The sequence below is a fragment of the Scleropages formosus genome, chromosome 2 (genome assembly GCF_900964775.1).
Source record: "Scleropages formosus chromosome 2, fSclFor1.1, whole genome shotgun sequence".
Lineage (NCBI taxonomy): Eukaryota > Metazoa > Chordata > Actinopteri > Osteoglossiformes > Osteoglossidae > Scleropages > Scleropages formosus.
Window position 1 is genome coordinate 13,121,648 of NC_041807.1, and position 26,774 is coordinate 13,148,421.

General features: G+C 48.4%; 1 protein-coding gene across 1 annotated transcript in view; it reads left to right on the forward strand.

Annotated features, from left to right (window-relative positions):
• Positions 1-5,776: 5,776 nt before the first annotated feature.
• The window catches only part of col7a1l (collagen type VII alpha 1-like), a 76,155-nt gene continuing 55,157 nt past the window's right edge, over positions 5,777-26,774 (forward strand). Inside the window, exons 1-17 of the mRNA XM_029259475.1 lie at positions 5,777-6,253; positions 11,083-11,277; positions 14,000-14,180; positions 14,360-14,519; positions 15,294-15,387; positions 16,230-16,403; positions 16,548-16,711; positions 17,857-17,986; positions 18,151-18,264; positions 19,154-19,309; positions 20,366-20,482; positions 21,115-21,261; positions 21,464-21,583; positions 22,153-22,311; positions 23,348-23,467; positions 25,364-25,516; positions 26,587-26,724. Coding sequence (XP_029115308.1) covers positions 11,175-11,277; positions 14,000-14,180; positions 14,360-14,519; positions 15,294-15,387; positions 16,230-16,403; positions 16,548-16,711; positions 17,857-17,986; positions 18,151-18,264; positions 19,154-19,309; positions 20,366-20,482; positions 21,115-21,261; positions 21,464-21,583; positions 22,153-22,311; positions 23,348-23,467; positions 25,364-25,516; positions 26,587-26,724 — 2,230 coding nt within the window. The 5' untranslated portion in view covers positions 5,777-6,253; positions 11,083-11,174. The remainder of the gene's footprint in view (positions 6,254-11,082; positions 11,278-13,999; positions 14,181-14,359; positions 14,520-15,293; positions 15,388-16,229; positions 16,404-16,547; positions 16,712-17,856; positions 17,987-18,150; positions 18,265-19,153; positions 19,310-20,365; positions 20,483-21,114; positions 21,262-21,463; positions 21,584-22,152; positions 22,312-23,347; positions 23,468-25,363; positions 25,517-26,586; positions 26,725-26,774) is intronic.

The window sequence follows — 26,774 nt, forward strand, 5'->3', positions numbered from 1 at the left end:
GCAGATGTGGTCTTTTCACTGATTCATCCCATAAAAATGAATTCCGGAATTTTTTATTGACCAAGGACATTTGCAAACGCCACAGCATGAGGTATAAACACCGTAGAAGGGAACTGAATGAAGACCCTACTCTGTTTGTTGGGCATAATTGGGAAACAGTATGGAAATCCAGGTTTTGTTTTGCAACAGGAATGTTAGAAAAAGGTAAAAATAAATAAATAACCTGGAAAATGTTTGTGTTTTACAACTAAAGGATGATGCTTTTTTAATCCCTGCAGAGGAATTCACATGCAGCAGCTCAACATCACACAGACACGACACATAAAGTGCAACTGTACTGACAAAGATAATAAATAACAAAACAAATAAGGAAAACATGACAAAATCAATAGTAATGAGTTACAGTTATACTAAAACAAAAGTGTAGCGTAGAAAAGAGATCCAAGCGTTGCAATGACTCAGGTACTGAGTGTACCTCCCTGTGTCACCGTGTTGAGGAGCTAAGAGGCCCTTTACTGACATCATGGGGTGGATAGCTCTTGGTTGGGGGTGTGGTGGCACAGTGGGTTTGCACTGTGCCTGCTCTTCAGCGGGTCTGGGGTTTGAGTCCTGCTTTGGGGTGCCTTGTGATGGACTGGTGCCCTGTCCTGGGTGCCCCCCTCCTGCCTTGCACCCTATGTTGCTGGGTTAGGCTCTGGTTTCCTGCAACCCTGCTTAGGACAAGCTGTGTGTGTGCGTGTGTGTGATGGCTGTTGGTAAGAGGGACCCCAAAAACATCTCTTTGTGTCCAACCCTGTGACTGAAGGAGCTCATGGTGATATCTTCCTCAAGAGGATGTGAGCCATTGTCCATAACAAACTCTAACTTCCTTCTCATCCTGAACTCTGCAGATGCCTCTGTTGGGTCAGGGGTTAGACCCATGACAGAACTTCCTTTCTTTATGAGCTTGTTGAGTCCTTGGGTCTTATCAGCAGAGATTTTCCCCCCGGCACACGACAACATACAAGATGATACTTGGAGTAAGGTCTGTTCTGAAAATGTGTTACTCAGATGTTGCAACATGAGAATCATGAGTAAATGGAATTTGCAGGGTGTTAAAGGAAAGCTTGGTGGAAAAGAGAAAGAGAATGTGTTAATGGCTGCTGAGGTCACTACTGCTGTAGTGTCTTTCATCAAGGTTTCTATATGAAGTGAACTATATGTACACTGTTCGTTTCCACTCACGAGTCATTTGTAGCAATAATGAATGCTAATTGTTATACTCGCACTATTTTCACTTTATGGGTCTCCATGATGACCTGACCTCACCAGACCTGCAAATTTTAGAGGAGACCTCTGACAATTCTTCTGGTGAGGCACACAGAGCTGGGCTGTAGATGCAATGAGGGGGACAAACCTGATTGGTAAATGATGCCAGGATGGAAGCAGGCCCGTGATCCACTGACCTGTGGATATTTCTCATGAAAAATCGCAGCAGTGGAACAGCTATGAAGCTCTGGACTTTGTCTGTGTTTCGCAGGAAACAGCAACCAGACCAACACTCCGATTGCCTTGGGCTCAATACTTGGCAAGATTGGGAGCCATAAGTGCGTTCCTACTCCGTGAGAGCTTGAGCACATTTTGATGTTTGATCAGTCCATGCAACACCCTGAACTCTTATAGCTCACACCCAGATTCTGTTTTGCTCAGGTTTGTGGGCACATGGAAGCTCTGAAGTGACCAAACAGACCTCACAGGTCAAACAGAAGGGTTATTTTAGGGTCAGGTGTGGTTATTTTGATCGGTACTGGAAAGGTGTAACGTGTCCCTTTGCTCTCTCAGACCTGTACCTGCACTAAAGAGGTAACTCATCAGCCCACAAAAGCACATCATGCTTCTCTTACATCTACGGACACACGTACCTGTCACTTCTGGCCATTTGCAAACATTAGCAAATGTGTCCTGGTGCCAGTGAGGACGTCTGTCTCCGACATCTCTGACTGGAGCATCCTGTTAGTGAACGTGGAGTCACACCTCACCAGTCCCCACCTGTTCATGTTCTTCACACAAGCAAACAAGTAAATTCAGCAGTTCATTCAGATTCGTAGTTTTCCTCATGAAGGAACCTGTCTGCAGTGATATATTGACACACCTGACACATTATAGTATTTTTTTTTTCTTTTGTCCAGTAGCAGACATTGTCATCTAGATAATACACGTGTGAATTGCACCACCTGTGTCTCTGGGCGCATTACACTCCTGCATTGTACACATGTGTCGCTTTCCTCTGTTCTCTGGGATTTTTACATTTCTGGTAGAACTCATTGTGTAGTACAGCACACAATCAGATAGACCTGGATGGGGTGGCCACTCGTGCCCTAGGACAGCGTTTCAGTTTTCACTGTGTCCCAGCACTCAGTTGAAGTTATCACCTGGATGGAAGGTCATGTCACCTGACCTTTGGAGGTCAAAGAAGCTGCTACTTGAACATGGCCTAGTTGATGTGCTCTGTAAAATGGTTGTCTGGTTGGGTTCGCTTGCTTGCTGTGGGCTACACAGGACACTGATGACTGATTGATGAACAGCCCCATGTCTGACCTTTACCATGTGACAGTGTCCACATGGCAGTCTACCAGTCAGAACCCTGGACATACTTGTAATACCATGTCATGTGCCCACAAATCACACCCCGGTGTTGAAAGATCTTCTCCGACCTGCTCCGCTGCCTGGATCTACTCACGGAAACGCCGAGTCAAATTGAAGAGTGAGCATTGGAGAGGAGCTCATCAGACCTGGTGATGGGAAGGTCACAGCTGTCTGGCAGAGGAACAGGGCTCAGATGCTGCACATTTGCTGCACCTCTCTCTCTTTCTTCTGTCCACCTGCAATGGATTTCTTGGTGTTCAGCTTCCACGGACCCCTGGGTTTTGTCCGTGTGTGAAGCTCCACTTGTGCAGCTTTCTCTCCGACACGCTTTAAACTCAAGCTTCCTCTTTACCAGGTGGAGACTCTTTCCAGGCCAGATGAAACGGAGGTTTGAAATCCAGCTGGCCGAAACTGGGAATCACCCGCCGACTGCTGTCTCTCTGACCTACTGAGAACTCGCCTCTGTGGTGAACTTTCAAGGCTAAACTTTTCCTCGCTTTTTCATCACTGTCAGAAAATATAAACCTGTGTAGTAAATACTGCCAAAATAAATCTTTAAGCATGCATACGCATGTGTGAGTAGAGAATTGATTTGCATGCGTTTATTCGATAATGGATTATGACACTGAAGTAGAACTGAAAACATCACATCTCAGTTTAATGTGATCCCTGCGCTGTGATCATTATCACCTTGTAGGATTTTAGCAGGATTCCTTTTCCCTTGTCTGCGCTGGATAATGAGGGAAATGTGTTGAAAAATGACTGCGGGAATCGTGTCAGATGGAAGGTGTGTCCAACCTGATTGGAGGCTGGAGAAGTCGGGCCTAGAGGCTTTGAGCCTGTGTGTGTGTGTGTGTGTGTGTGTGTGTGTGTGTGTGTGTGTGTGTGTGTGTGTGTGTATTTCTGAGAGAATGGGCTCGAGGGCTTTCAGATTCCTGCCATTCCACTTGTTTCAGCTGTCCAGGGTTTGCTTTTCTTGACATCCACCCAAGCAGCTCTCCCCATTCTCACCTCTGTTTCCAAGGTCACAGCAGCTTCATTGTGCCTCTTTCGTCCTTTGCGTGTGAACGTGTGCCATGGGAATGTGTGTTACATCTACCTAGATAAACTCGTATTGTTGCCATGGATTCACATGGAATTTTTACTGAAGGTAAAGTTGACAGCTCCTTCAATTTTTACAGTGTTAAAATACATCTACTTACATCATCAAAAGCACAAGCCAGGAAGAGCAGGCTTTAACCAACAATGACACTTTTAAAAAGCGCAGTGCTCCCCAGCCAGGCGTTAACAAGGCGTCTGTTTAATACCTGCGATAAAGAGTGCATCCCATAACTCAAAGATGCATCGCTCACACGCTGTAACATGACACAAATAAAGTGAAGGTAAGGTACATTACGCAAGGCAAACAGTGGACTCTGTAATTCTGTCACAGATCATATTAAAGCCAAGCTTCACGTATTACGTGTGAATAATGTAACGTGTGATTTATTACTAGAGCAAACTGCAACAGAGCAGCAGAGAAGTGAAAATAATTTAGAATTGAATTAAATCTGTGTCATCAAATTAAACTTTCGCTCCCCAGAAGGCCTGGGAAGCACAAAGAACGAGACAGTGTGGGGCTCCAAGTGGAATGTTAATCACTGCGGTTCATTTACTTCCATTTGTTTAAGGGATCAGAGTCTGAGTGTCATGAATAAAGCATCAGCTGTCCACTGTGCGCCATTATCCTCGATACCATGCGAAGTTCCTGAAGAGCACAGCCCAGCGCCTCCAGCACTGATCCCAGCTCCAAATCACAGACCAGCCCATCAGGCCCAGAGATCTTCAGCACTGACCTGACCATAGTGGACCCAAACAGCCTCAGAAGTGAGAGCAGCCCATCAGTTCTAGAACGCTCCAGCACAGAGGTGTGCTCACTGGGGGTCGCCTTCTCCACAGCTGGGCCAAGCAGCCTGTTGGAACCTGTCAGGGCTGTAGCAAACACAGCAGAATGGCAAAAACAGCGAGGGAAAGCAAAGCAAGAGCCCATCCCTAAAAATTCCTAATAAATGAGAAATACCTGCGCGTTGATAGTCGTACAAAACAGAAAGCGTCTTTGAGTGAGTCTTTGCGTGCCTAGCCAATGGATTCTGCTTAGCTGGACAAAGTCCCTGGGGTAATGGAACGGATTTGCTCCCTTTTGGGGATCTGCTCTAGTTTGGGGTGTGTGCTTTCACACGCAGTGAAATGAATGGTGTGTTTGACGGTGTGACCTGGCCTGTACACCCTCAGGAGCTGGTGAAGTCTACCTGTATGTCTGTGGGTGGGGTCAAAGGCCCAGGTGTGCTTGTCTAATGTTCCATAGACCTCCGCCCCCCTAGGGTTCACAACACATTTCAGGTTGCAGCTCATACTATCCCTGAACCCACCCGCTTCCCATGGACTTCAGATTTATGGCTCCCGAGAGCCCTTGAGTTAGCGATGACCCTCCAAAGCACAAGCAGATCAGCCTTAGAGACTGCAAGAGCTGAAACCCAGCCCACCCCCAGCTCCCCCCAGAGGACCTTGAACTCTGTGCTAACCCGGGAATTGTGCTCTCAGCATGTTGGCAGGGACCTTGAACCCCTGACTACCAGAGGAGTAACTGAAGTTTTGTGCTTCTCATCACATCCATGTTTAAACCTCAAAGGGTCAATAGCCAACATATCTTTCAGTGTCGGTTGCTTGATTCTGGACCCTGATCACTCCAGCGTGTTTTCACTGTGATCTTGACTTACTGGCAGGAAAGACATTGTGCTCGACCTCTGGCTTGACTGGCATCCTTTCTGTGTGTGGGCAGAGCTCCTGAGCGCAGTAGGGGGAACTAACTGGTGGGACGACAGTACTGAGTTTCCTGTACTAAAAACCGCTACGTATGAAGAACACGACTGATGAGCCACAGAAGTTCCATGCAGCTTCTTTACTGACAAAGTCTTCCGAGCCATTAGTTTGTTTTGATAATTTAGCAGAGTACTTTTGCAGCTATTAAAAATAGCTGACCTCCAAGTCAGGGTATAGTTCAATCTCTCTGAGTCCATCCTCATCCTTGTCCCATGTGTTCTGTTTGGCTGCATCTCCTTGTCTTCGCACTCCTCCTCCCAGTTCGCTCTGTGCTCCTGGCCATGATCAGGATATGTGGGTCTGGGAGACATAAGCTCTGTTGTTGGATGAGGAGCCCGAGAGGCAAATCCACATTCCCCACGGGATGAGGCCATGAAAAAGTAGATCGGGAGAAGACAGAGTGAAAAGGCTGAAGACACGGTAACAAAAAAGTAACGTCCCTCCCCTCACTCCCCCAAACTGCTCTAAAGGTGCCAGACAGCGGGTTTGGGCAGCTCCACCTTCTCAACTTTACAACTCTTTTAGGAGCTTTTCTCTCTCACTTTCGCTCGAGTTCTCCCTCACACACACTCACACCACTCACAGCTCCTAGATCTCCTACAGATTTGCAGACCACCCAGTCCAAGATCTGCTGAACAGTGGCCACCTGGCACGTGGCAGGACTGCACCGTTGCCTCCTGCCTCCTTCACCTGGGCACCCCTACCAAGCTCTCCCTCCTGGCGTAGCTGCGTACCCGAGAGAACACCTGAGCGAGAGACATCGGACAAGGTGAGTACGGGCTGGGCTGTGGACGTAGTGCAGATGCAGACAAGCTGCTTCCAGTTCCATTTCACAGGGCTCTGCTGCTCAGCCATGATTCTTTTAGAGAAAGGCCAGAGGCAGACATGCTCAGAATTATAACTGTCCTCTCAAACCTTGACCAAAGCCTGATTGGTGCTCTCCTCTAGTTTTCTGATGAGTTGATTGTGGATTTAAAAACAAAACAAAAAAAAAAACAAAATCTCATTTTGCTGAAGTGTCGTTCCAGTCAATTTGTTTTTCAAGCTGCGAAAATGTGCACGAGGTGGCAGAACTAATGCCGTAAGAGCCGAGTCGAAAATGAGAGTGATTCTTTCAGTCTCTGTTGCCAGTGCACCCTTCTGCGTCTTTCAAACACTTGGCAGAAAGTTCCGTGGTGCTGAAAAAAAGCAACATTAATTATACAGCACATCCCTAATTATAATGTAAAAGCAGACCGGCATGATAGCAAATTTGCTGTCGGAAGCCTTGTTTTGGAGAGTGCATGCAAATACATCAACTGCGGAAGTTTGTCAAGATTCCATTGCGGTTTCCTCTGACACTGTGGGGAAGAAGTGTGTGTGTGTGTGTGTGTGTGTGAGACACCTTGTGAAGACGTGTTGGTGTCGGGGGTGACTGGCTGACCTCTGACCTCCAAAACCTTCATGTTTATGGCCTTTTGGGAGTGGATTTAATGGATCACAGCCTCTGTAAAGGGAATTTATTGGGCATATGAATAGGGGGTTGGTAGAGAATTTTTTAAAACTGCGGGAGATAAAAATTTGAAAATCGCCAGCTAACTCTAACTCACACACCAGTGACACACATACACACACCGTTCAAGGTGATTTACACTTTCCACTGCCATTTCCATTGCGGTCATGTTGCTTTTACACCCGAACATCTGACACTGGAGCACTGGATGGGTTGGTATTCAAAACTGAACACTACCAGTCCAAACCAGGGTCACACTTACTTGTACTAATGAAATTATTATTACATTTGTTCCTTTAGTTGATACTTTTCTCCAAAGCAACTTACAGTGTTAAGCTGCTTACAGTTATTTACCCATTTATACAGCTGGGTAATTTTACTGGAGAAATTTAGGGTAAGTACCTTGCTCAGGGTACTATAGCTGGAAGGGGGATTTCAACCTGTAAGTTTCTTTGAATCCCCAAGCAGCAGCTCTAACCTTTCTGCTATGAGCCGCATCATTATTATTATTATTATTATTATTATTATTATTATTATGTGGTAACTGTAATCAGGTTATTTACAATGTTTTCAACCCATTCATGTACATAATTTAGTTTGATCATGGGTACTAAAGCGGAGGTGGTGGGGTTTCAAAGGAGGACTTCCAGCCTGCAAGGGAACATCTTTCATTACACTACCTGGTGTGAACCAACATAACCTCTGGATACTAAGAACTGGAGGAATGCGACACTCTTTCAGATTTCAGGAATTGCTGCAGTCACTGGTTCCCAGTTCCCACTGGTTGCTCTGATCCTCCTTTCTGTTTCTGAGGAAACCATGCAGTCGTTAAAACAATGGAAGAGCTTAAGAAAATGTGATGTGCCACCCAACGGTTGCTGGCTCACGTCCTCTTCTAGTCTGGCTGTTGTATCCTTGTTAAAGGTGCTTAACTTCAATTTCCACAGTAAAACACTGAGGTATTTAAAGTTTAACATGTCCCAGTTCTGTTTTATTACTTTTCTCCCTATTCCTTGAGGGTGTAGGTTTTGTTTTGCACTGAACAGCTTTACTCCTGTTTTGTGAGGTGCCGCTTCAAGTCCTCGAAAGTTCCACTGTTTTCCATTCCTTGTAAAGCAAAAAACCCTTTTTCTGTAATGCTGAGTTGAAATTAGAGCAAAGGACAGATGATGGGTGGGTAAAAGCCTGATCTTCCGTGGAACTGAGCAGAGACAAACGACCGTGCGCCCATCCTGCTCATTTCCACACTCCTGGGCTGGGGGGGAGCGGGAGTCCGCTCCTATTCTTCTTATTCATTAGTATAATTTATTGTTTTGAGGTCATTGTCAGCAGGACGTGCTTAATGTTGTCTACTCTTCCTTTTGTCAGGGCAATAAAGAACCCTGAAATTGGGAGAGATGGGGAGAGATTGGGTACGAGGTGAGGGTTGGAGGAGTTTTTTTCAAAAGGAAATGAAACAGAGACCCTGCAAGCTCAGCTGTCACTGGGGCTCTGGGTGCAGCCTAAGGCCCTTCAGGGTCTTCTTTAATTGTTCCGAACATAATCGCTCAAGTGTTTTTCTCCACAGAGGGAAGGATTTGGGAGACGATCATTAACCTTGGAATGCAACGTGCCAGTGAGAATCAAGAGCTTTGAACCTAATGCCCCCCCAACACACACCCTCCTTGAGAACAAGGGAAGTCGGCTCCTGCGTTTCTGACAGATGACATGTGTTTTTCGCCGAACGGCCTCCTGTGCTGAAATGTGGAGCTGGCGCTGCTTCACCTTTCAGCCAAGACGGCATGAGGACGTGATGACACGTCTGCAGGGGGGACCTTGTGCTGGGCAATCAGCGGACGGCCCGGAGGAACCCTGCTGTTTTTACACTGTTTGCACATGAAATGTTTGAGGAACTTGGCCTCGGGCAGTTGATGGGATCGGTATATTAATGACCCTCAGAATGGCCTCATGGTCTGAAGCATCTCTTCCTTTTCCTTCCGGCAGCCAAGTTAGTATTCAGGAGATAGATGGAAAAGGGGGACAGTGGAGGAAGTGCAAATGTGGACAGTCACATGAAGTTGCTGGTGTTAGTATGCCACTGAGTTGTGGAGGGAAGCAAAATGTGAGTGTGCAACCTCATGTTAGACTGTGGCTCAGAACAAGGAAATGGAAAGACTGCAGGTGTCCACCAGGCAGAGAGATCAGTCCTCACCGGCTTTGCTGAGGCTCCTCCGCCAGAGGAAATGAAATGCTATGGTTACGACTATTAACATGAGTGGCCGTTGGAGGCAAAATTTACAAAGCCTTTACCGCTTTCTAGGAGCCAAAGCGCTGTGGTCTGTCATTAGCAGCAATCACTGTTTCTGGGGTTCAGCTCTGGCAAGGAGGAAGTCCTTTCCGCCGAGGCTGCAATTGGAGGGAAAATGAGAGAACGTCCCTTCCTCGCGCTACTGCTCCCACTGCGTCGTGTCCGCACACACTCCACGGCCAGCGCCGGCGTGACATCCATATCGCCTCCATGAGAGCTCATGTCAGTGATGGCATTTGTTGGGACCACAGACATGCTGTGTACACAGTACATGCAAACGCTGAGCACGCAAACACGGGGGAATGTTAGCGAGAGGCTTCATGCGCTGTGCTCATCTCCACTAGCTTTGCATTTAAAGCAAATGCCAACTTAAGAGGTGCAGCAAGTGTGGCTTTTGAAATTGCTATTGAAAGATGGTTACATACAGTTTGATTGGTCTTCTTTGAGGACCTCAGAGGAACAGCAGAAGCATCTTGGGGAGAAACGTAACTTGATTTGCGTCTTGAAAAACTAGAAGCAATACAAGAGGTCACACTAACAGAAGCAATACTGGCAAATAGGTGTAAAGTTCGTCTATGTAGATGAGGCTCTTCTTGACAGAAACTTACATCACTGAGCTACCTACAACGATTCATACAGCTGGGTAGATTTACTGGAGCAATTTAGGGTAGGCACCTTGTTCAAGGGTGCTACAGCAGGAGGTGGGATTCAAACCCACAAGCCCAAATGCAGCAGCTCTAACCGCTATATTACCTGCTGCCCCAAATGACCCACGTGTATCTAGATATCTTTGTGTCTGCATTTTATTATTAGCCATTATTCAACACCTCGATCTAAGGCGAGTTACAATGTCGGCCTTGTATAATGAACTACTTACAGCATTTTCCAGTCTCTTCTGCACTTATTCATTCAGCTTTTCTCCAAAGTGACTGACAATGTTGAGCTACCTACAATTATTTACCCGTTTATACAGATGGGTAATTTTACTGGAGCAATTTTAGGGTAAATATCTTGCTCAAAGGTGTTTCTGCTGGAGGTGGAATTCAAACCTGCAACCTCTGGGTCCAAAAGTACCAGCCGTCCTCTCCTACTTGAGCAGTTCTACCCCAGCACCTAAAGCTGTGCATTTCTAAGGAATCAATTTGGTCAGTTTAGTGGTGCTGCAGTGGGAGCATGAATTGAACCTGCGCCCTTTGATTGCAAGGTAGAGGCACTAACCACTATGGTGCACGCTACCGCTGGGTCGATACCAGTCTACCTGTGAGTGAAAAGATCAGGTCAAAGCATAGATTACCTGACTGTGTACCAAGCAAAAAGATGCAGTACCTGTAAGAAGTATTGACCCCCTCCCTTTGGACTTCAATCCAGATGAGAACATGTGGAATGGCTTCAAAACTGCTCCTGCTTGATGGAGCCAAAAGTCCAAGGGGGTGAATACTTTTCATAAGCAGCGTATTTGGCACGGTCTTTGTAGATCTATTTATGATGTATTTCAGTGGTAAGCTCAGCCGCTCCGTCTGCAGATACCGCTGAAGGTTACAGCACAAAACTGTCAGCTGCAAAGTTCAAGTACAGCATTTGCAAAATCAATTTAACTGCCGTGATACGGCAGTGTGGCACTGATTAGACAAGGTGTTTCTCAGGACCAAAGTGGGTAAAGACTTGAACGAAAGTGCGCTTATCTGTAGCCCATCTCATCTGCAGTGAATGTATTCCAGAGACACTATTCAAATGGGAGACGGGAAGGCCGCGCGCTTATCTCACCTTGATTTTTTTGCACCGTATCGTGACTGCGATTTTTATCTCGTTTTCTTCTCAGCTGTAGATAAAGGCGGAGCAGAGCCCGGTTGGTGACGAGTGGAGAGGAATCGGTGGAATCGGTGCCGGTGATAGGAGCGAAGGAGAAGGAGGATGAGGAGTGGGAGAGTGGCGGAAACGAGGAAGACCTCCTTCGCGCCGTTCTTCATCCTGTCCTTGTTTACGTGCACCAGCGTGATCTCCAACCAGGCTGAAGGTTCATTCCTACCCTCCTCTAGTTAAACACTCACGGGCAATTATGGCTATGTTTTGCGCACACGGTGCCAGGCAAAAGTTTGGGTACACCTGCAGGAAACTATTATTTGGCGAGCAACTCCAAGCAGGAGCTCAGCCAACACGTCTTCCCAGCTCTTCTGCAGCGGTTCCCAGACACATAGGACACTCATGGGTTGCACAGATTTCACTCTTCTCTCCAGTTTGTCCCATACTAGCACTGCCAAGGTGTACTCAAACTTTGGACTGGTACTATTCGATATAACACACACATCTCTGTAACTTCAGCAAGTGGCGACTGGTGAACCCAAACCTGTGGCTCTGTTTTACTCAGTCCCACAGACGTTGGACGCGAGGTCACGTCTTGTTGGAGTGCAAAGGTCGGAACCCGCCACAGTTTGGGCCCTTTCTCCCGAACCAAGGAGCGCAACATATCTGTTGGCTCACATTTCTGCAGGCGTTGTCCGCACGAGCAGCTCTTGTTCACTCTGACATCTTTATGTGCAGTGGCGTAGTCGCCCTAGACGTCTTCTTGAGCACTTGCCCCTGGGGAGGGTGTAAATAAATGTGGAAACTGTGTCTTCAACATGGCATGAGGATGGCGGTGTCTTCTTAACTGCTACATTTTTCTTTGTGTTTCTCACTGGAAGTGAGGGTAACAAAGCTTCCTTTGTGCCGCTTTGGTCGCGTTTAACTGCCTCCCACCTGTGGTTAGTGTGTGGATCGCAGCCACTGCACTGTACGGCGGTGTAGACGCACACCTGGACAGGTGCAGCAGGGTTCGCTTGTCTCTCTCCTCCGTCACCACCAATCACACGGGGGATTTTCAGGAGGACGGCTTGTGAACAACAGACAGCAGGTGTGGATAATAGCGGAGAGGTCTGGAGAGTCGGGGGGGGCAGGGGGCGCTCTGCCAGACCAGCTGTTGCACCACAGCCTGCTGGGGTTGGTTACCGCAGATTCATTACGAGAGATGCTCTCTGTCCATAAGCACACGTAAAATGACTTGGCAGGTGAGGTGATGGACAGTGTTCTTGTGAAGCCTGTGGAATTTGAACTTCAAGGTCGTGTTCCTTCACATTCCCCCATTTATTTATTTATTTATTTCCTTCATTCTTGTCCTCCTGTACCGGAAGAGGGCTGAACTGGAGCGTACGCGCTGCAGCTGCGCAGCAGTAACCATGCCGACGGGAGGGAAACGATCCTCATGGTGTCTTGGGAAGCGTTCCTTGGAAGGAGAGCCCACCTTGAGAAGCTGCTCTTTGCCAAACCTTTTCCAACGTTTTAGGGACAGGAACCAGTACGTGCAGCGCCTGCCGGTGGGCGAAATCATTTTTAGGTTCTTAGGTGTTTGATAACCTTTTGTCTGGAGCCGCTGAGGGGCAAACTTGCAGAGAAACACACCCTGACGAGACCCAGCGCTTACTATCCTTGGCAGATAGGCAGCACCGCACTTCTTCATGAAGGCAGCTTTTTAACCACTCCGCCACCTGCTGGCACACACACACACACACACACACACACACACACACACACACACACGCACACACACACACACACACACTGCTCCACCACCTCTGTTCCAATATTAGCCTGTGGGCACAGACAGAGGGAGAGAGAGGAGGTAAAGTGAAAATCACATTATTTCTACCCTACTACTGCCAGGCCTGAGGACAGAGAAGGTAGCGAGGGGGGTGGGGGGGATGAGACCCTGAGAAGGAAGAGCCTCAGACTCACGCAGTCATTTATCACAGTAGAGTCGGGAAGCTCCCTATTGCTGGGTCTCGCTCTGCTGCAGCCCTGCGCCGTTCCCACCCTCCCTCCTCTGCAGCCCTGCGCTGTTCCCTCCCTCCCTCCTCTGGCAAACGTACCTTGAAAAGTATATTTGGTGTTGCACTTTAGTGCTTTTGTGTGTGCCGGTGTGCTTGCATGTCTTTCTGTGTCTTTTTGTGTCTCTGTGTATGTCTGAGCTTTTGCATGCGTGTGTGTGTGTGTCTGTGTGTGTGTGAATGTGCGTGTGTGCGTGGTTAGAGTGCTGAAGGGTCCTGCAGGATCGGGTGCCGTTAAGACATGTATCTTATTATTCTGGCTCTCTTTCACTGCTGTAGCTGCAGTGCTTCATTGGCAGAGTGCAGGGAATACTGATGGCAGGGGCGTTGTTTCACTGTCTTCCGCTTTCTGCTTTATTGGGACTGCAGCGCCACCGACTGGTGGACTTCCAAGTGAGCACGACAGCGCAGCCTCTCTCAGCGTGGTTGCCTTTCCACAGAGCAGAGTGTCGTCTCGACCTGGCAGCATTTATTTGGGGTGTTATTTTCACCCTGTCCTGGGCTGCTTTGTTCCATCACAGCCAGCAGGTGGTCTCGTGGCTAAAGAACTGATGCCTGTTCATGCACACTTCTGTTGTTGCCTGCGGTAACATACTCGGCGTAAAATGTTTCGGTGAAATATGCACTGCTGTGTGGTTTAAAAAAAAAAAAAAAAATCAGAGCACTTGATAATCTGATGGTCCCAGAGCTGATGTGTTGCACCTTCTGTTTACCTATGGTCAAAAATAACAACACACAGAATCGCAAATAAATCCTCTTTGAGCACACAAGTACATATGGACAGGGCGCACAGCGGGGCTACGCACTAACCCCCCGGCACGGTGCGTGTCTGTGTGTGTGTGTGTGTGTGTGCGTGTGTGTGTGTGTGCCTCACAGTGTGTCACACTGCAGTGGCTGCTGACATTGTCTTCCTACTGGGCGAGTCCCGGACCATGGGTCATGCCGGCTTCGGAGCGGTGAAGGAGTTCATCAGCGCTGTCATCGGGTCCTTCCGTGGTGACGCTGTGGGCCAGGAGGGCGTCCGCTTCGGAGTCACCGTCTACGGCGAGGTCCCCAGGTGCGCGAAGCTGCCGCCTTCATGTCCCTCTTAGTGTCCAGGCAGAGAGAGGCAAGCGGTCCCCGGGTCCCGCAGTGCAGGCCTGTGCAGGCAGTGCCTGGGAGACAGCTGGTGCGCACAGGTGTGTTTCCACTCCTCATCCACAACATGTCTTGCCCGGCCACCGGATGCTCTTCCAGGATGAGGATCGCGCTGACAGACCACAGCAGCCGGGAGGAGGTGCTGGGGGCCGTGCGGGCGCTGCAGTACGAGGGGGGTGGCAGTCGCACGGGGAAGGCGCTGGACTTCCTGGTCGACTCGGTCTTCAGCCCTGCCATCGTCCGGGACGAGGCTCCAAAGGTACGCCGCAGACTGGCCTCGTCCCCGTCTCAGCACTGCGGCACCGCGCTCATCGGCTCCGCCGCAGCGCCACACTGCCCCCTGCTGGTCGGGGCGCGCTGCTGCAGGGCTGGCGGGAATTTCTCCGCAATACCTCTGAACGGCGCTTTCAAGCGTGTCAGAAAGTGTGACTAATTTAATTTACACTTTGCGGTCTCACAGCGAAAAGCACCTGATGTGCGACGGCGACGTGTTAGCGAGGGACGCCCTTTGATGATAAACGGCTCCGGCGAAGTTCGCATCCACAATTACATTTGAAAGAGTGTCCGGATCGTTTCAATTCCAGTGGCGTGTTTGGCCGCAACCGGACCTGCCAGTAATAAGAATAAAGGGAACGCGAAATAGCCATCGCGGTAGCGCAGTGGGTTAGACCGGGTCCTGCTCTTCGCTGGGTCTGGGGTTCGAGTCCCACTTGGGGTGCCTTGCGATGGACTGGCGTCCCGTCCTGGGTGTGTCCTCTAGCCCTGTCCCCTGCGTTGCCGGGTTAGGCTCCGGTTCCCCGTGACCCTGTATGGGACAAGCGGTTCAGAAAGTGTGTGTGTGAAACAGCCATTGCTCGTCATCGAAATCGGCAGCACGTTTTTATCTGCAGTGACTGTGTATCTGAGGGAAGCGTACTAATGAATGAAATTCAGATTTCTTTAATTTTTTTCACAATCATTCATCAGCTATACTTTCTGGTTCGGGAGGCCTCCATGCGACTCACACTCGTCTCGTGTGTGTGTTTCTTTTCAGATCGTCATTCTAGTGACCAGTGACAAGTCGTCCGACCCCGTAGGTGCAGCAGCCCTGGCCGCGTCCGACAGCGGAATAACGGTGTACGCTGTGGGTAGGTTCCGACCCTGCGCTGGCCTTCCGTACCAAGTCAGGTGTGTGTGTGTGTGTGTGTGTGTGTGTGTGTGTGTGTGTGTGTGAGAGAGAGAGAGAGAGAGAGAGAGAGAGAGAGAGAGAGAGAGAGAGAGATAAATCTCCTCCTCCGGTCACACGGGTTCTCCCAAAGTTCTGAAATAATTACAGCTCATTAGCTAGGAGGCAGTTAATTGCAGTCATTTTTCACTGCCCCCCCCCCACCAACAAACACACACGCGCACACACACTTTTAACACAAGAGCATGTTTTCTTATTAATCAGGCCAAGAACTGATCGTTAATCACTGAAGCCAAACTTTCCGCTGCCGTCCAAGGGCTGGAGTCCTGCAGCGGTGTGACAGACACACACACACACACACACACACACACACACACACACACACACACACACGCGCGCGTGCTCTCCGGGCTGCCTCTTCCACACTGTGTCCTGCCTACCTGTGTAGGACGGCAGGAGGTGCACCGCTCATGGTGCTGGACTCACAACCAGATGGTTGTGGGCTCTCACCCCAGCCGGGGGGACTATCTTGCACCTGTGACAGACGTTGAGCTCACGCTAATGGCTGAACAGCTGCAGTTAAATATAAATCTCAATAAACGGGGAATAAACACTTGGTGACTCACAGTGCAATGTGAGCACGCGGAGCATAGGAATGGCCATTAGTAAGTAGGTGGTATTTTTTTTAAGGCTCCATGACTCGAACCTGTCAGAGGGTGACAAGGGCTGTCGCCGAGTACCGTTTGGCGGCCGCACCCCTGCTGGCTGTGTGACGTTATGTGGTGCGGTGCCTCCTCTGTGCAGGTGTGAGAGGCGCGGAGCAGTCCGAGCTGCGGGCCATCGCTACGGAGCCCCACGGGGAGCACGTGCTCTTCGCTGAGCGCTTCGCCGAGCTCGGCGGCCTCCTGCCCAAGCTATCCCGCCGCGTGTGTTTCACCGCCTCGGAGCCGCCTCGTCCCGCCAGGGAGCGCGAGCCTGGTGAGGAGGCGCGAGCCACACGCTGGCACGTGCCCGGAGCTGGCAAGATCGGTCGCACAGTGACACCTCCTGCAACCCTACAGTCCCCAACCCTTGTGCGTGTGCACCCTCAGCACCCGTTCTCTTTGGGTCTCATCCTCACAGCGAGCATGGGGGCCGTTGGCCCGGTGGACCTGGTGGCGAGCGAGGTGGCGCACAGCTCCCTGCGGCTGTCGTGGAGCCCAGCCAGCGGGGACGTGATGGGCTATCGGCTGCTGGTCACCCCGGTGTCCCCGAAGGGCCAGCAGCTCACGGCACTGCAGACACAGGTCAGGCCAGGGGGTGTGTGTGGCTGCGGGTGGGTTTGGGGGGCGGTAAGAATCAGAGGAGCTGGAGGATTTGCCTCATTAGGTCACCCACCGTTACAAACTAAGGCTCCCTCTGTGTGTGTGTGTGTGCGTTCACGCGCGTGCCCGCAGTGAGGGATAAGCAAAGTCAGCGCGTCCTTGGACGCTGGCGCGCGGCTGCGCTGCACTCTGAATGGTAATGAACAAGTCCCCGAAGCGACCCACTGCTTCCTGTGCATCCTCGGCACCGAGGTGCAGCTGCGGCGCCTCCTGCTGTCGCTGTCGGCCCGGTCGACACACACACACACACTACAGCTGACACAGCACGGCAGCGGACGCCCATAAAGGGTCTAACAAAGTGCAGAATGCGCCGCCCCACAACCCTTTGTAACGCGGAACTGTTTCACTTACACATCAACTATGTCCCAATTGGACAAGATTATTGATTTGCTGCTCTCACTCGGAGTGGGGGTGCGGTGGTGCAGTGGGTTGGATCACAGTCCTGCTCTCCGGTGGGTCTGGGGTTCGAATCCCGCTTGGGGTGCCTTGTGGTGGACTGGCGTCCCGTCCCGGGTGTGTCCCCTCCCCTTACGCCCTGTGTTGCCGGGTAGGCTCCGGTTCCCCGTGACCCCGTAAGGGACAAGCGGTTCTGAAAGTGTGTGTGCGCTCTCGCTCGGATGACAGATCTAGTCACTCTAGATCTTTGCTGTGTCTGCGTGGCTCAAGCCAGGGCTCGGCGGTCCCCTATGCGCAGAGAGATAGAGCTCCACCATCTCCTATATTAATATTCAGTCAAGAGCTCAGTATTCCTTGCATGAGGAGTCCAAACACCTGAGTGTCTTCTGTGCTACCTCAGTTGAACCTGGAAACACCTCACCTCACATCATCCTGCTTTCTCTTTGTATAAGTACTAGATACTTCATTTACATATTTACATACTTGTCTGCTTCCTCACTGTATGTGTCCATGTGTCTTGTTTACTGTATACTGGTGCAGCAGAATCAGGTTTCCCTCTGGGATGAATAAAGCTTCATTCATTCATTCATTCATTCATTCACAGGGATCTGTGCATGCTCAGGGTGTTATTTTTCCTTTCTTCTCTTTCTCCCCACTTGTGTATGTGCCAGACTGACCTGAAGGGAGACGTGTGGAGCACCCTGGTGTCGGAGCTGGACCCCAGCACAGAATACCTCCTCACCGTCTACGCCGTCTACCCACACCTTGTCGGAGACTCTGTGTCCATCACCGTGGAGACCAGTGAGTTCTGCTCAGGAGAAGGATCGCGGATACAGTTCAGCCAGATGTTTGCCACTCCACGTTTAGACGTGACAGTCGGTGGAAGTGTCGTTCGAAGCTGCTCATGAATTTTGGCCCGTAGCCACAGATCTGCTCTTTCTGCTGCTTTTTTGTGACTCTCTCAGCCGCACTGCCCCCAGTGGCCAATTTCCGTGTGGTCGAGGAGGGGCTCTTCAGCCTTCGCCTCGGTTGGACCCCCCTGGGGAAGCTCGATGGATACAAGATCTTCATTCCCCGAAGTGAGCCGAACCCCGTGCGGTGCAGCTCCCGTGATGCGCCTCTCACTGTCAAAGACCATCTTTTTCCTTGGCTCACACCGCAGGGTTTCACCGCGCTTCCTCGAAGTCAGCAGAGGACAAAGCAGACTAACTCAGCTGGGTGCAGTTTGCCATAAATAACTCTTGAAATTAAACCAAAAGCTTTCTGTCTTTGCACTGCAAGATGTAATCATGTACGGAATTTATAAAAGTAATCTTTACACTGTGAAAGGTATGAAATTACATATGCTCATTTAGATGCCACTTTTCTCCAGAGGAACTTACAATGTTATTTAGAATTATTTACCCATTTACACAGATGGGTCTTTTTTTTCTGGAGCAGTTCTTTTTTTTTCACCCTTAGAGCAACAGTGAAAATAAATAACACGCAGTAATGGACAGCATTATTACAAGCAAACAGATTCTTGACTTTACTGTCTTCCAGCATAACATACGCACGTACTGATGTCGAACTTACGATGTGTAATGATATTTTGTAGTACAAAATAATCCCTTTATCTTCTCATCATTTTAAAGTGTTTATCACACACATAACAAATGGAGGGTAAGTACCTTTCTCAAGGGAACTGCAACAGGTGGTCAGATTCCAACCTGCAATGTCTGAGTCCCAGGGCAGCAGGTGGCATAGTGGTTAGAGCTGCCAATTTGCCCTCAGAGGTCACAGCTTCAAATCCCACCTCCTGCTGCAGTACACCTGAGCAAGGTACTTACCTTGAATTGCTCCAGCAAAAATTACAGCGCCGATCACACTGATAGGAATCGAGATGTGTTACTCCCCCTGTAAGCTGTGTTGTGCTATGCTGAGCAGTGACTTAACACATATGTGTCCCTTGTGCCACTACAACTCCAGCCAGCAGACCTGGCCTGATGTATGAACAGCTGCTGCCCGGTGACATCTCGTCCCATGTCATCGAGGGTCTGGAGGAGGACAAGACATACACTGTCAGCATATATGCTGTGTACCCACAGGGAGTGAGTGAGCCGGTGACCATCACTGGCAAAACATGTGAGACTCACCGCCTGCCCTTCTATGCCATCAAAGAGACGTAGAGTGCATAAAAATCCAGAGCAACTGTGATTAACAGACTGACTTTAATGTATTTTTGAAAATCGTTATAACACCATTCCTGTTATGTTATTATGTATGATTATCAGCCTTGCTTTAGCTGACTCTGTTGTCTAAGCGGACTTGGAATGTAATCAGCTTTATAATGAGTCAATTTAAAGTGCTGCTTGAAAGTATGTGAACCCTAGGGGTATGAGCAATATTTTTCGTGTACAAAATCTTAAAATAAACTTATAAAATGAATAAATTATTGAGTCACACACCTGATTCTATTTACCTAGTCGATTTAAGCAATGCAGCTCGGGGTTCGCTTATTTTTAAACCTGCAGTATTCAGTTTTTCTACTACATGCATGATTTCCTCTAAAGCAACATGCGGAATTGTAATTACGCACACATTCTTTTCAGAGGAGAGAAACTGGCTCTGGTTAAATAATAAAACTAAGGGACACAAGGGGTTCACATACTTGCAGGCAGCAATGTGTATAACAGGGTATTCTTAGGCTATTAGTTCAGGTTAGGTGCTTTGAGCCAAGGTACTGCAGCTGAAGTCGGATTTGAACCTCAAGATTAAAAGACACAGCCTTAACCACTACGCCACCTGCTGTCCTATGCATGCTTATGATGAAATTAACATACCCTTAATTTAACTACTGTTCACTTACTGTACAATTTTAAATTATTGCCATTTCCTGATGTGTCCAAAAGGGGGCAGTGCATTGCTTAACTTGTGTCTTTACTCTTTTATCAACTGTTCCATGTGTTGGTTTTTTTGTAGCAGGCTGAAATTTATTTACATGTGCTTCTCTTTGGTTTTGTCACAAATTGGAGCCTCTTTGTCAGAATTCAGTCCCCATTATTCTAGCCTCGACACAAACAGAGCACAGAGTTGAATCCATGAGCCTGCGCTGTACGGTGTCCTAACTGCATTCCTCCAATGTCCGCACATCACCGCGACTCTGCTCGATTTACCGCATCGTCTCTTTGTGCACCGCAGTGAAACTGGTCCCAGTCGAGCAGCTGCTGGTGCAGAACGCCACTACTGATACCGTTCAGGCCCGGTGGACATCTGTGACAGGTGCCACAGGATACAGGCTCACCTGGTCCTCCGCAGGTAACCTGTAGAGTGAAACAGAAAACCACGCTGTGCCCTGATAGTGATGTGTAAAAAGACGTTTATACCCAAGAATGTTTCCCTTCCGTAAAGAAAAGAAAAAGAAACCTGCATGGAAATGTATCGATACAAAAGCGGATACAGGGGTCCCCAACTTGTGAAATACTTGACTTTTGACAACCCAGACTTAGGAAAGTCGTCCCATTTAACTTATTACACTGTCTTTGAGTTTTCTTTGCTGAAAAAAAAAGTAAAGGCAGCAGATTTAGAAATGGATGCAAAGATAATCGTGCAGCAAGGAAATATAATACTGTACTATATTTATGTTATTATAGTGTTATTTACACATGAATAATATGTGAAATGAATGAAAAAATATCACAAAGCCCAGTATACAACATAAAATTCATGCATGTTCATTCTTTATATTTCCATCCATCCAATCCATCCAACTGCAATAACCGTTTATTCTGAGTAGGATCATGGTGAGCAAGAGCCTATCCTGGACGCATCGGGTGTAAGGCTGAGGGGGTTACACCCTGGGCAGAACGTGTATATGTATCTCCTTATGTCTGATTCCTTGTGACTGTGCAGTCTAATGGAGAAAATACCGTGTTTTCCATTTAAAACAGAGGGTCACGTTGAGAACGTGAACCTGGGAGAGACCTACAGCTTCTACATGATCCAAGGTCTACATACCGGCACTGAGTACGAGGTGACCATCAACCCCATCTTTGTGGACGTGGAAGGCCCCATCACCAGGACAGTGGTGAAAACGCGTGAGTCATGGAGTTCATAGCTGAATTTGCCCTTTCCTTCTCATCTTACAGTGTCTCACACAGTCACAGCCCTCTCAGTCCCTTCACATGGTCTCCTTCTGGTCCTATGGAACACACTATAGTCACATGGATCCTCACTCTCGCTCCATTTCAGTAAATAACAGCGTAATCACATGGTTTCTTCTCTCTGTGTGCATTCTAGTGAAGAGCAGCGCAGTGCAGATGCTGAAGGCTTCTGCTGTCAGCACCAACAGTGCAATGATCTCCTGGAATTCAGTCCCAGGGGCCACGGGATACAGGCTCGCCTGGGGGCCCACGCCAGGTAACCTGTCACCTGTGCACCAGTGCTCATGGGCTAGGCTCTCATCTTTCCCCTTATGGTTCTTTCTTCTAGGCTAGGCGAAAGTTCATGTGTCACATCTCTAATTTTCACCAGTGTTCATACTAACGGTGACCCGAGTTAGTGAGCACTGTCATGTCTCAGGGACAACACGGGGCAATTCAGGCCTCCGCGATTCTGTGAAGTTCAGCCAAATTCCCTTCAGCTCCTTTTCATCTCCGATGCGTAACAATAAAAGTTAAAAGCAATAAATATAATGTTACAACTTGTTTTCATGTACGAAAACAGTTCGCATTATAACAGCTGGCAGTTGGCATAAGCAGCCAATAGATGCTGATTTATCAGAATAATTACTGTGGGCGGATCCCAGTGGAAGGCACCCTCCCATTTTGATTGGCTGACGTGAAGGTCCCATGTTTCTGATTGGTCGATTAAAAAAGGCGGCATTTCACCTCTCGATGATGGACACAGCTGCATGGCTGTCATCTGAAGATGAACCGCACCCCAGCTCTACAGACTCTCTTAGCATGTTGCTGTCGTGACCCTGACAGAGTTTGTGGGTCGGGACCGGCCCAGGCAGCTGGCTCTCAACGGCAACACCACGGCGCACCGGCTGAAGAACCTCGTCCACGACACGGAATACGTGCTGTCTCTCTACGTGCTGTTTGGCTCGGTTCCTGGACCTGGGATCACTGCCACTTTCCGCACCTGTGAGCACTGCCTTCCGAACCCGTTTTCCCACAACTGGGTCTCACGCTCAGTGTCCGCAGGCTCCTTGTGTCACAAGCGTATGAATTTTTGAAGATACAAGCGCTTTCTGGTTAACTGACTTCATTGTACACATTTAATTTTACACATTTGCATTTATTTGCTCATCAGATGCTTTTTTAAAAGCGACGAACAGCTCAGAGAAAACGAAACTGCATTTCAGCAACAGATGGCGAGATATAGATGTAGACATGATTCTCGAAGCACAGCTAGTCCAATACCACCTTTTTCCCATCATGCATTGCAGGAACAGCTGAATATAGAACTGTTAGAGTACTGTTTTTTTAAACAGATTATGTAGTTCAAGATTGTGTAGTAGATAGATCAGGAGAGGGGTGGGTCCAAAAGAGACATGTTTTAAGACGCTTCTCGAAAGTTGAATGGGATTCAGCAGTTTTGAGGAACATGATGGTCTTTCTGGGGCTTAGAAAGTGATCAGGTCCTCGGGGTACTGAAGAGCAGATCCACTGATTGTCTTGTAGACCATAACCAGAGTCATGAGCTTTAAGTGCTTTTTCACGCAGTGCTGGTTGGTGTTGGATACCTGCGTTCATTAAATACATGACTGAGTTCAAAAATGTGTTATTTGTTCACTCAGGTGTTTTTCATCTAATATTAGATTTTGGCCTGTTTTCACCTGAATACATTCAGTGTTGATAAATTTGTAACAGTATAGGAAATTGGGAAGGGGTAAAGATTGAACCGGGGGAGTGCGGTGGCGCAGTGGGTTGGACCGAGTCCTGCTCTCCGGTGGGTCTGGAGTTTGAGTCCCGCTTTGGGTGCCTTGTGACGGACTGGTGTCCCATTTTGGGTGTGTCCCCTCCCCCTCCGGCCTTACACCCTGTGTTGCCTGGTTAGGCTCTGGCTCCCCGCGACCCCGTATGGGACAAGCGGTTCAGACAATGTGTGTGTGTAAAGATTGAACCTGACAGTGACTTCTGATGACCCATGTCTTTTTCGTGTTTCTCTGCTCTGCAGCCCCCCTGGGATATGTGTCCAACTTCAAGGTGACGTCCCACACCAGCACGTCCATCAGTGTGCAGTGGAGTCCCGTTGTCGGAGCCACAGAGTACAAACTAACCTGGAAATCTGACAAAGGTGAACTCACCTGTATGCCTCTCCTAATGACCCCTAACTCCACCCTGTTAGTCTTTCTTTCTATTATTGTACAACAGATGCAAATGTTCTGTGATATTAGCGTCAGTGATTTTTAGTATTTCCACAACTGGAGCCGAACCTCTTTGCAGCAGCACCACTACATCCGCTTGTTCCCGCTCTGCTCTGAGGTCTGCTCTCAACGCCGAGCAGCGAAGGCATTCTGTCCACCGTGCTGCAACAGTCCGAGATTAATGATCCATGCCTAGCACTAGCGCTTGTGCCCCTCACTGTGTTTTATAGCATCCTTTATCCTTTTATCCTCTGCCATAACGCAGTAACAGTCTGTTGGCTTTGAGTACTGTAGAGTACAAGCCATCTTTACTTTCTCTGCTGGCAGTGTGATGGACACATTCAGTTGTGTGGAAACTCAAAGTATTATGCTTGTTTGCTTTTCTAGTAGAAACTAAGAAAAAGGCATAGAAACAGGAGGTCCTCCAGTTATGATGTGCAATTTAGGACAACCCAGTCTTACAATGATTGTCCCATCAGTCTTATTATATTATTTTTGAATAGTAAAGGCTAACAATGACCACTCCTCTATCATGACACTGGCTCTCTGTGGTGCTGTAAGGCACCTCTTACATTACTTTATTTCCCAGACACTCTTCTCCAAAGCGACTTCCAATGAACTCTGTGTAGTGTCATCAACTCACACACCTTATTCACCACAGTGACTTACACTGCTAGATTCACTACTTACACTCATCCATACATCAGTGGAACACACTCTCTCTGTGTCACTCACACACTATGGGGGAACCTGAACAGCACAGCTTTGGAATGTGGGAGGAAACTTACACATGCGTGGGGAGAGCGTGCAAACACCACATAAACCGAGCGGGAACTGAACCCACATTCTCTCACACCACCCAGAACCTGTGGACACAGCAGTACTACTCACTGTGCCGCTGTGCCACCTGCCTGCTTTTGTTACTGTTTGGGTCTCAGTGTTTGGATGTATAGCAACAATTGTGTTTTGTTTACAAACGTTTTGTTTTGTGATTCCCTTTAAGTTGCTTTCTCTATAAAATGCCTCACAAGCAAAAAAGTGAGTGTTACTATTCATACTATACTGTACTGCAATAACTACAGCATTTGTTAGAAATTACTTGTACTGTATGTCATTTTATAATTATTACACCAAAGCAGCAGAGTGGTGCAGTGGTTAGCACTGCTTCCTGAGAGTGCCTGGACTGTCTGCGGGTAGATCTGAATCCAGCTCAGTCTGTGTGGAGTTTACTGGTTCTCCCTGTGTTTGCATGGGTTTACTCCCACTGTCCAAACATGCAGCTGAAGTGAACTGGCAGCACTGAATTGCCCATAGTGTGTGAAGGTACAAGTGCATGTGTGGCTACCCTGCAAAGGGTTGGCATCCCATACACAGTATACCCCTCTTCACCTAGCTCCCAGTGATCCTGGGATAGGCTCCAGACTGCTGTGACCCTGACAAAGACATGCGGTGGATGAATGTATGCGATTGAGAGTGAATTATTTTTGGGTTATTTATATTATGAATACTATTCTATACTAGTATCAGTTTACTTTGGATAATGTGTGAAATTTGTGAGAAAATGTAACAAAACCCGATTACACAGTGCAACATTTATGCGTATTAATTGTTCATATTTCCTTATGGCTCATGGCTTATGTAATAGAGTATAAGGGGATTTTCGAGTGCCAATGAAGTCAGCTTACAGTGAGGTCATTGGAGCGGAACCCTGACGTATGCGAAGGGCCAAGCACAGCCTGATATGCTTTCTCACCATCCAGTCAGATATGGTTTTCTGCTGTGATTGCTGGATTCCTACTGAGCGATCCTGCTGTTTGTGGACTCAGATGACAGCGATAGGATTCAGAACCGGTACCTGGACCAAAGCATCCTTTCCGACCGGATTGATGACCTGGAACCCAAGTCCATCTACACCATAAGCATCCTTGCAATGTACGGCAATGCGGAGGGACCGAAAGTCTCCCTTTCCCAGCACACAGGTATGTGACACACAGCAAAAACACACACACATGTACCACCCAGTTGTTTTTTCCTTAGAAGCAGAGCACAGTGTAGAAAAATCAGTTAGATATAAATGTGTAAGTTATTCAAGCACAACATGAGAGCAGGAGCTCAGCAGTCCCACCACCCTTAGGGTGTATCTGAGACCCGTGTGCAGACCATGGCACATCGGCCGTTTGGTGTCCCTTTCCTCCCAGCGCAGCGGGCAGCTCTGAGAGAGTGGCGCATCTTGGTCCCCTAACTGCGCACCCATCCGAATGGAAATGGGTCGGCTGGGTGGCAGAGCTTGTCACCCCACAGAAGACTCTTCATGGGGTGTGAGTGGCAGTTGCTGTGATTTGGGCTTCCATCTTTAACCTCAGCCACGGCTGCCCTGTCCCTCCAGCCTTGTGCTGGCAAGCTCACCAGTGCTGAATTACTGTAATCATCTCATCGCTTCGCTAACGGCTGTGGGCAACAGGCCTGGACTGGTTTCCGACACCCCAAACCGCAACGGGGGTGCCACTGCTCCCAGAAATGTCCTGAAGGCCTAGGGCAGAATATGCTGCGACAATACCAGTCATGTCTTGCGGGCCTCTGCTGTTTTAACTTTGAGCAGCTTTCTGACTTACATCAGTAAAAACACCCAGATATATAAATGGATTATACTGCATATCTTATTACATATTTTATGAATCTGGGTTACATATCTCATTATATGTCACCTGGCAGAAAGCGTAGAAGTTAGAGCTTCTGCCTTTGGACTCAGAGGGTGCAGATCTGAGTCCCACCTCCTGCTCTAGTACCCTTGAACAAGGGACTTAGCCTAAAATTGCTCCAGTAAAATTACTCAGCCATATAAAGGGGTAAATAACTGCAGGTAGAATAACACTGTAAGTGACTTTGGAGAAAAGCATAAGCTAAATGAGTAACATGTTAACATAAGGGTTATTTTGTGCCGATGTTTAGTGCAACTAGGATGCGGCACAAAAGCGAACGCGGTGGCACATTATTGTGCTGATTGACGCGTCTTGATCGTTGCCGTGACATCAGCGTTGCGTCTCGTCAGCATCTGTCACAGACACAGAGCTGGTCCAGATGGTGAGGCAGGTGAAGGTGGTAGACATTGGAGTGAACTCCTTCAAGCTGGAATGGAAGAGAGCCCCTGGTGTGTCGGGGTACAAGATCTCCTGGAGCCCTTTCCCCGGTGGGTCATCACCTCACCTGTTTTCTACCCATTCTCACCTGTTTGTCCTC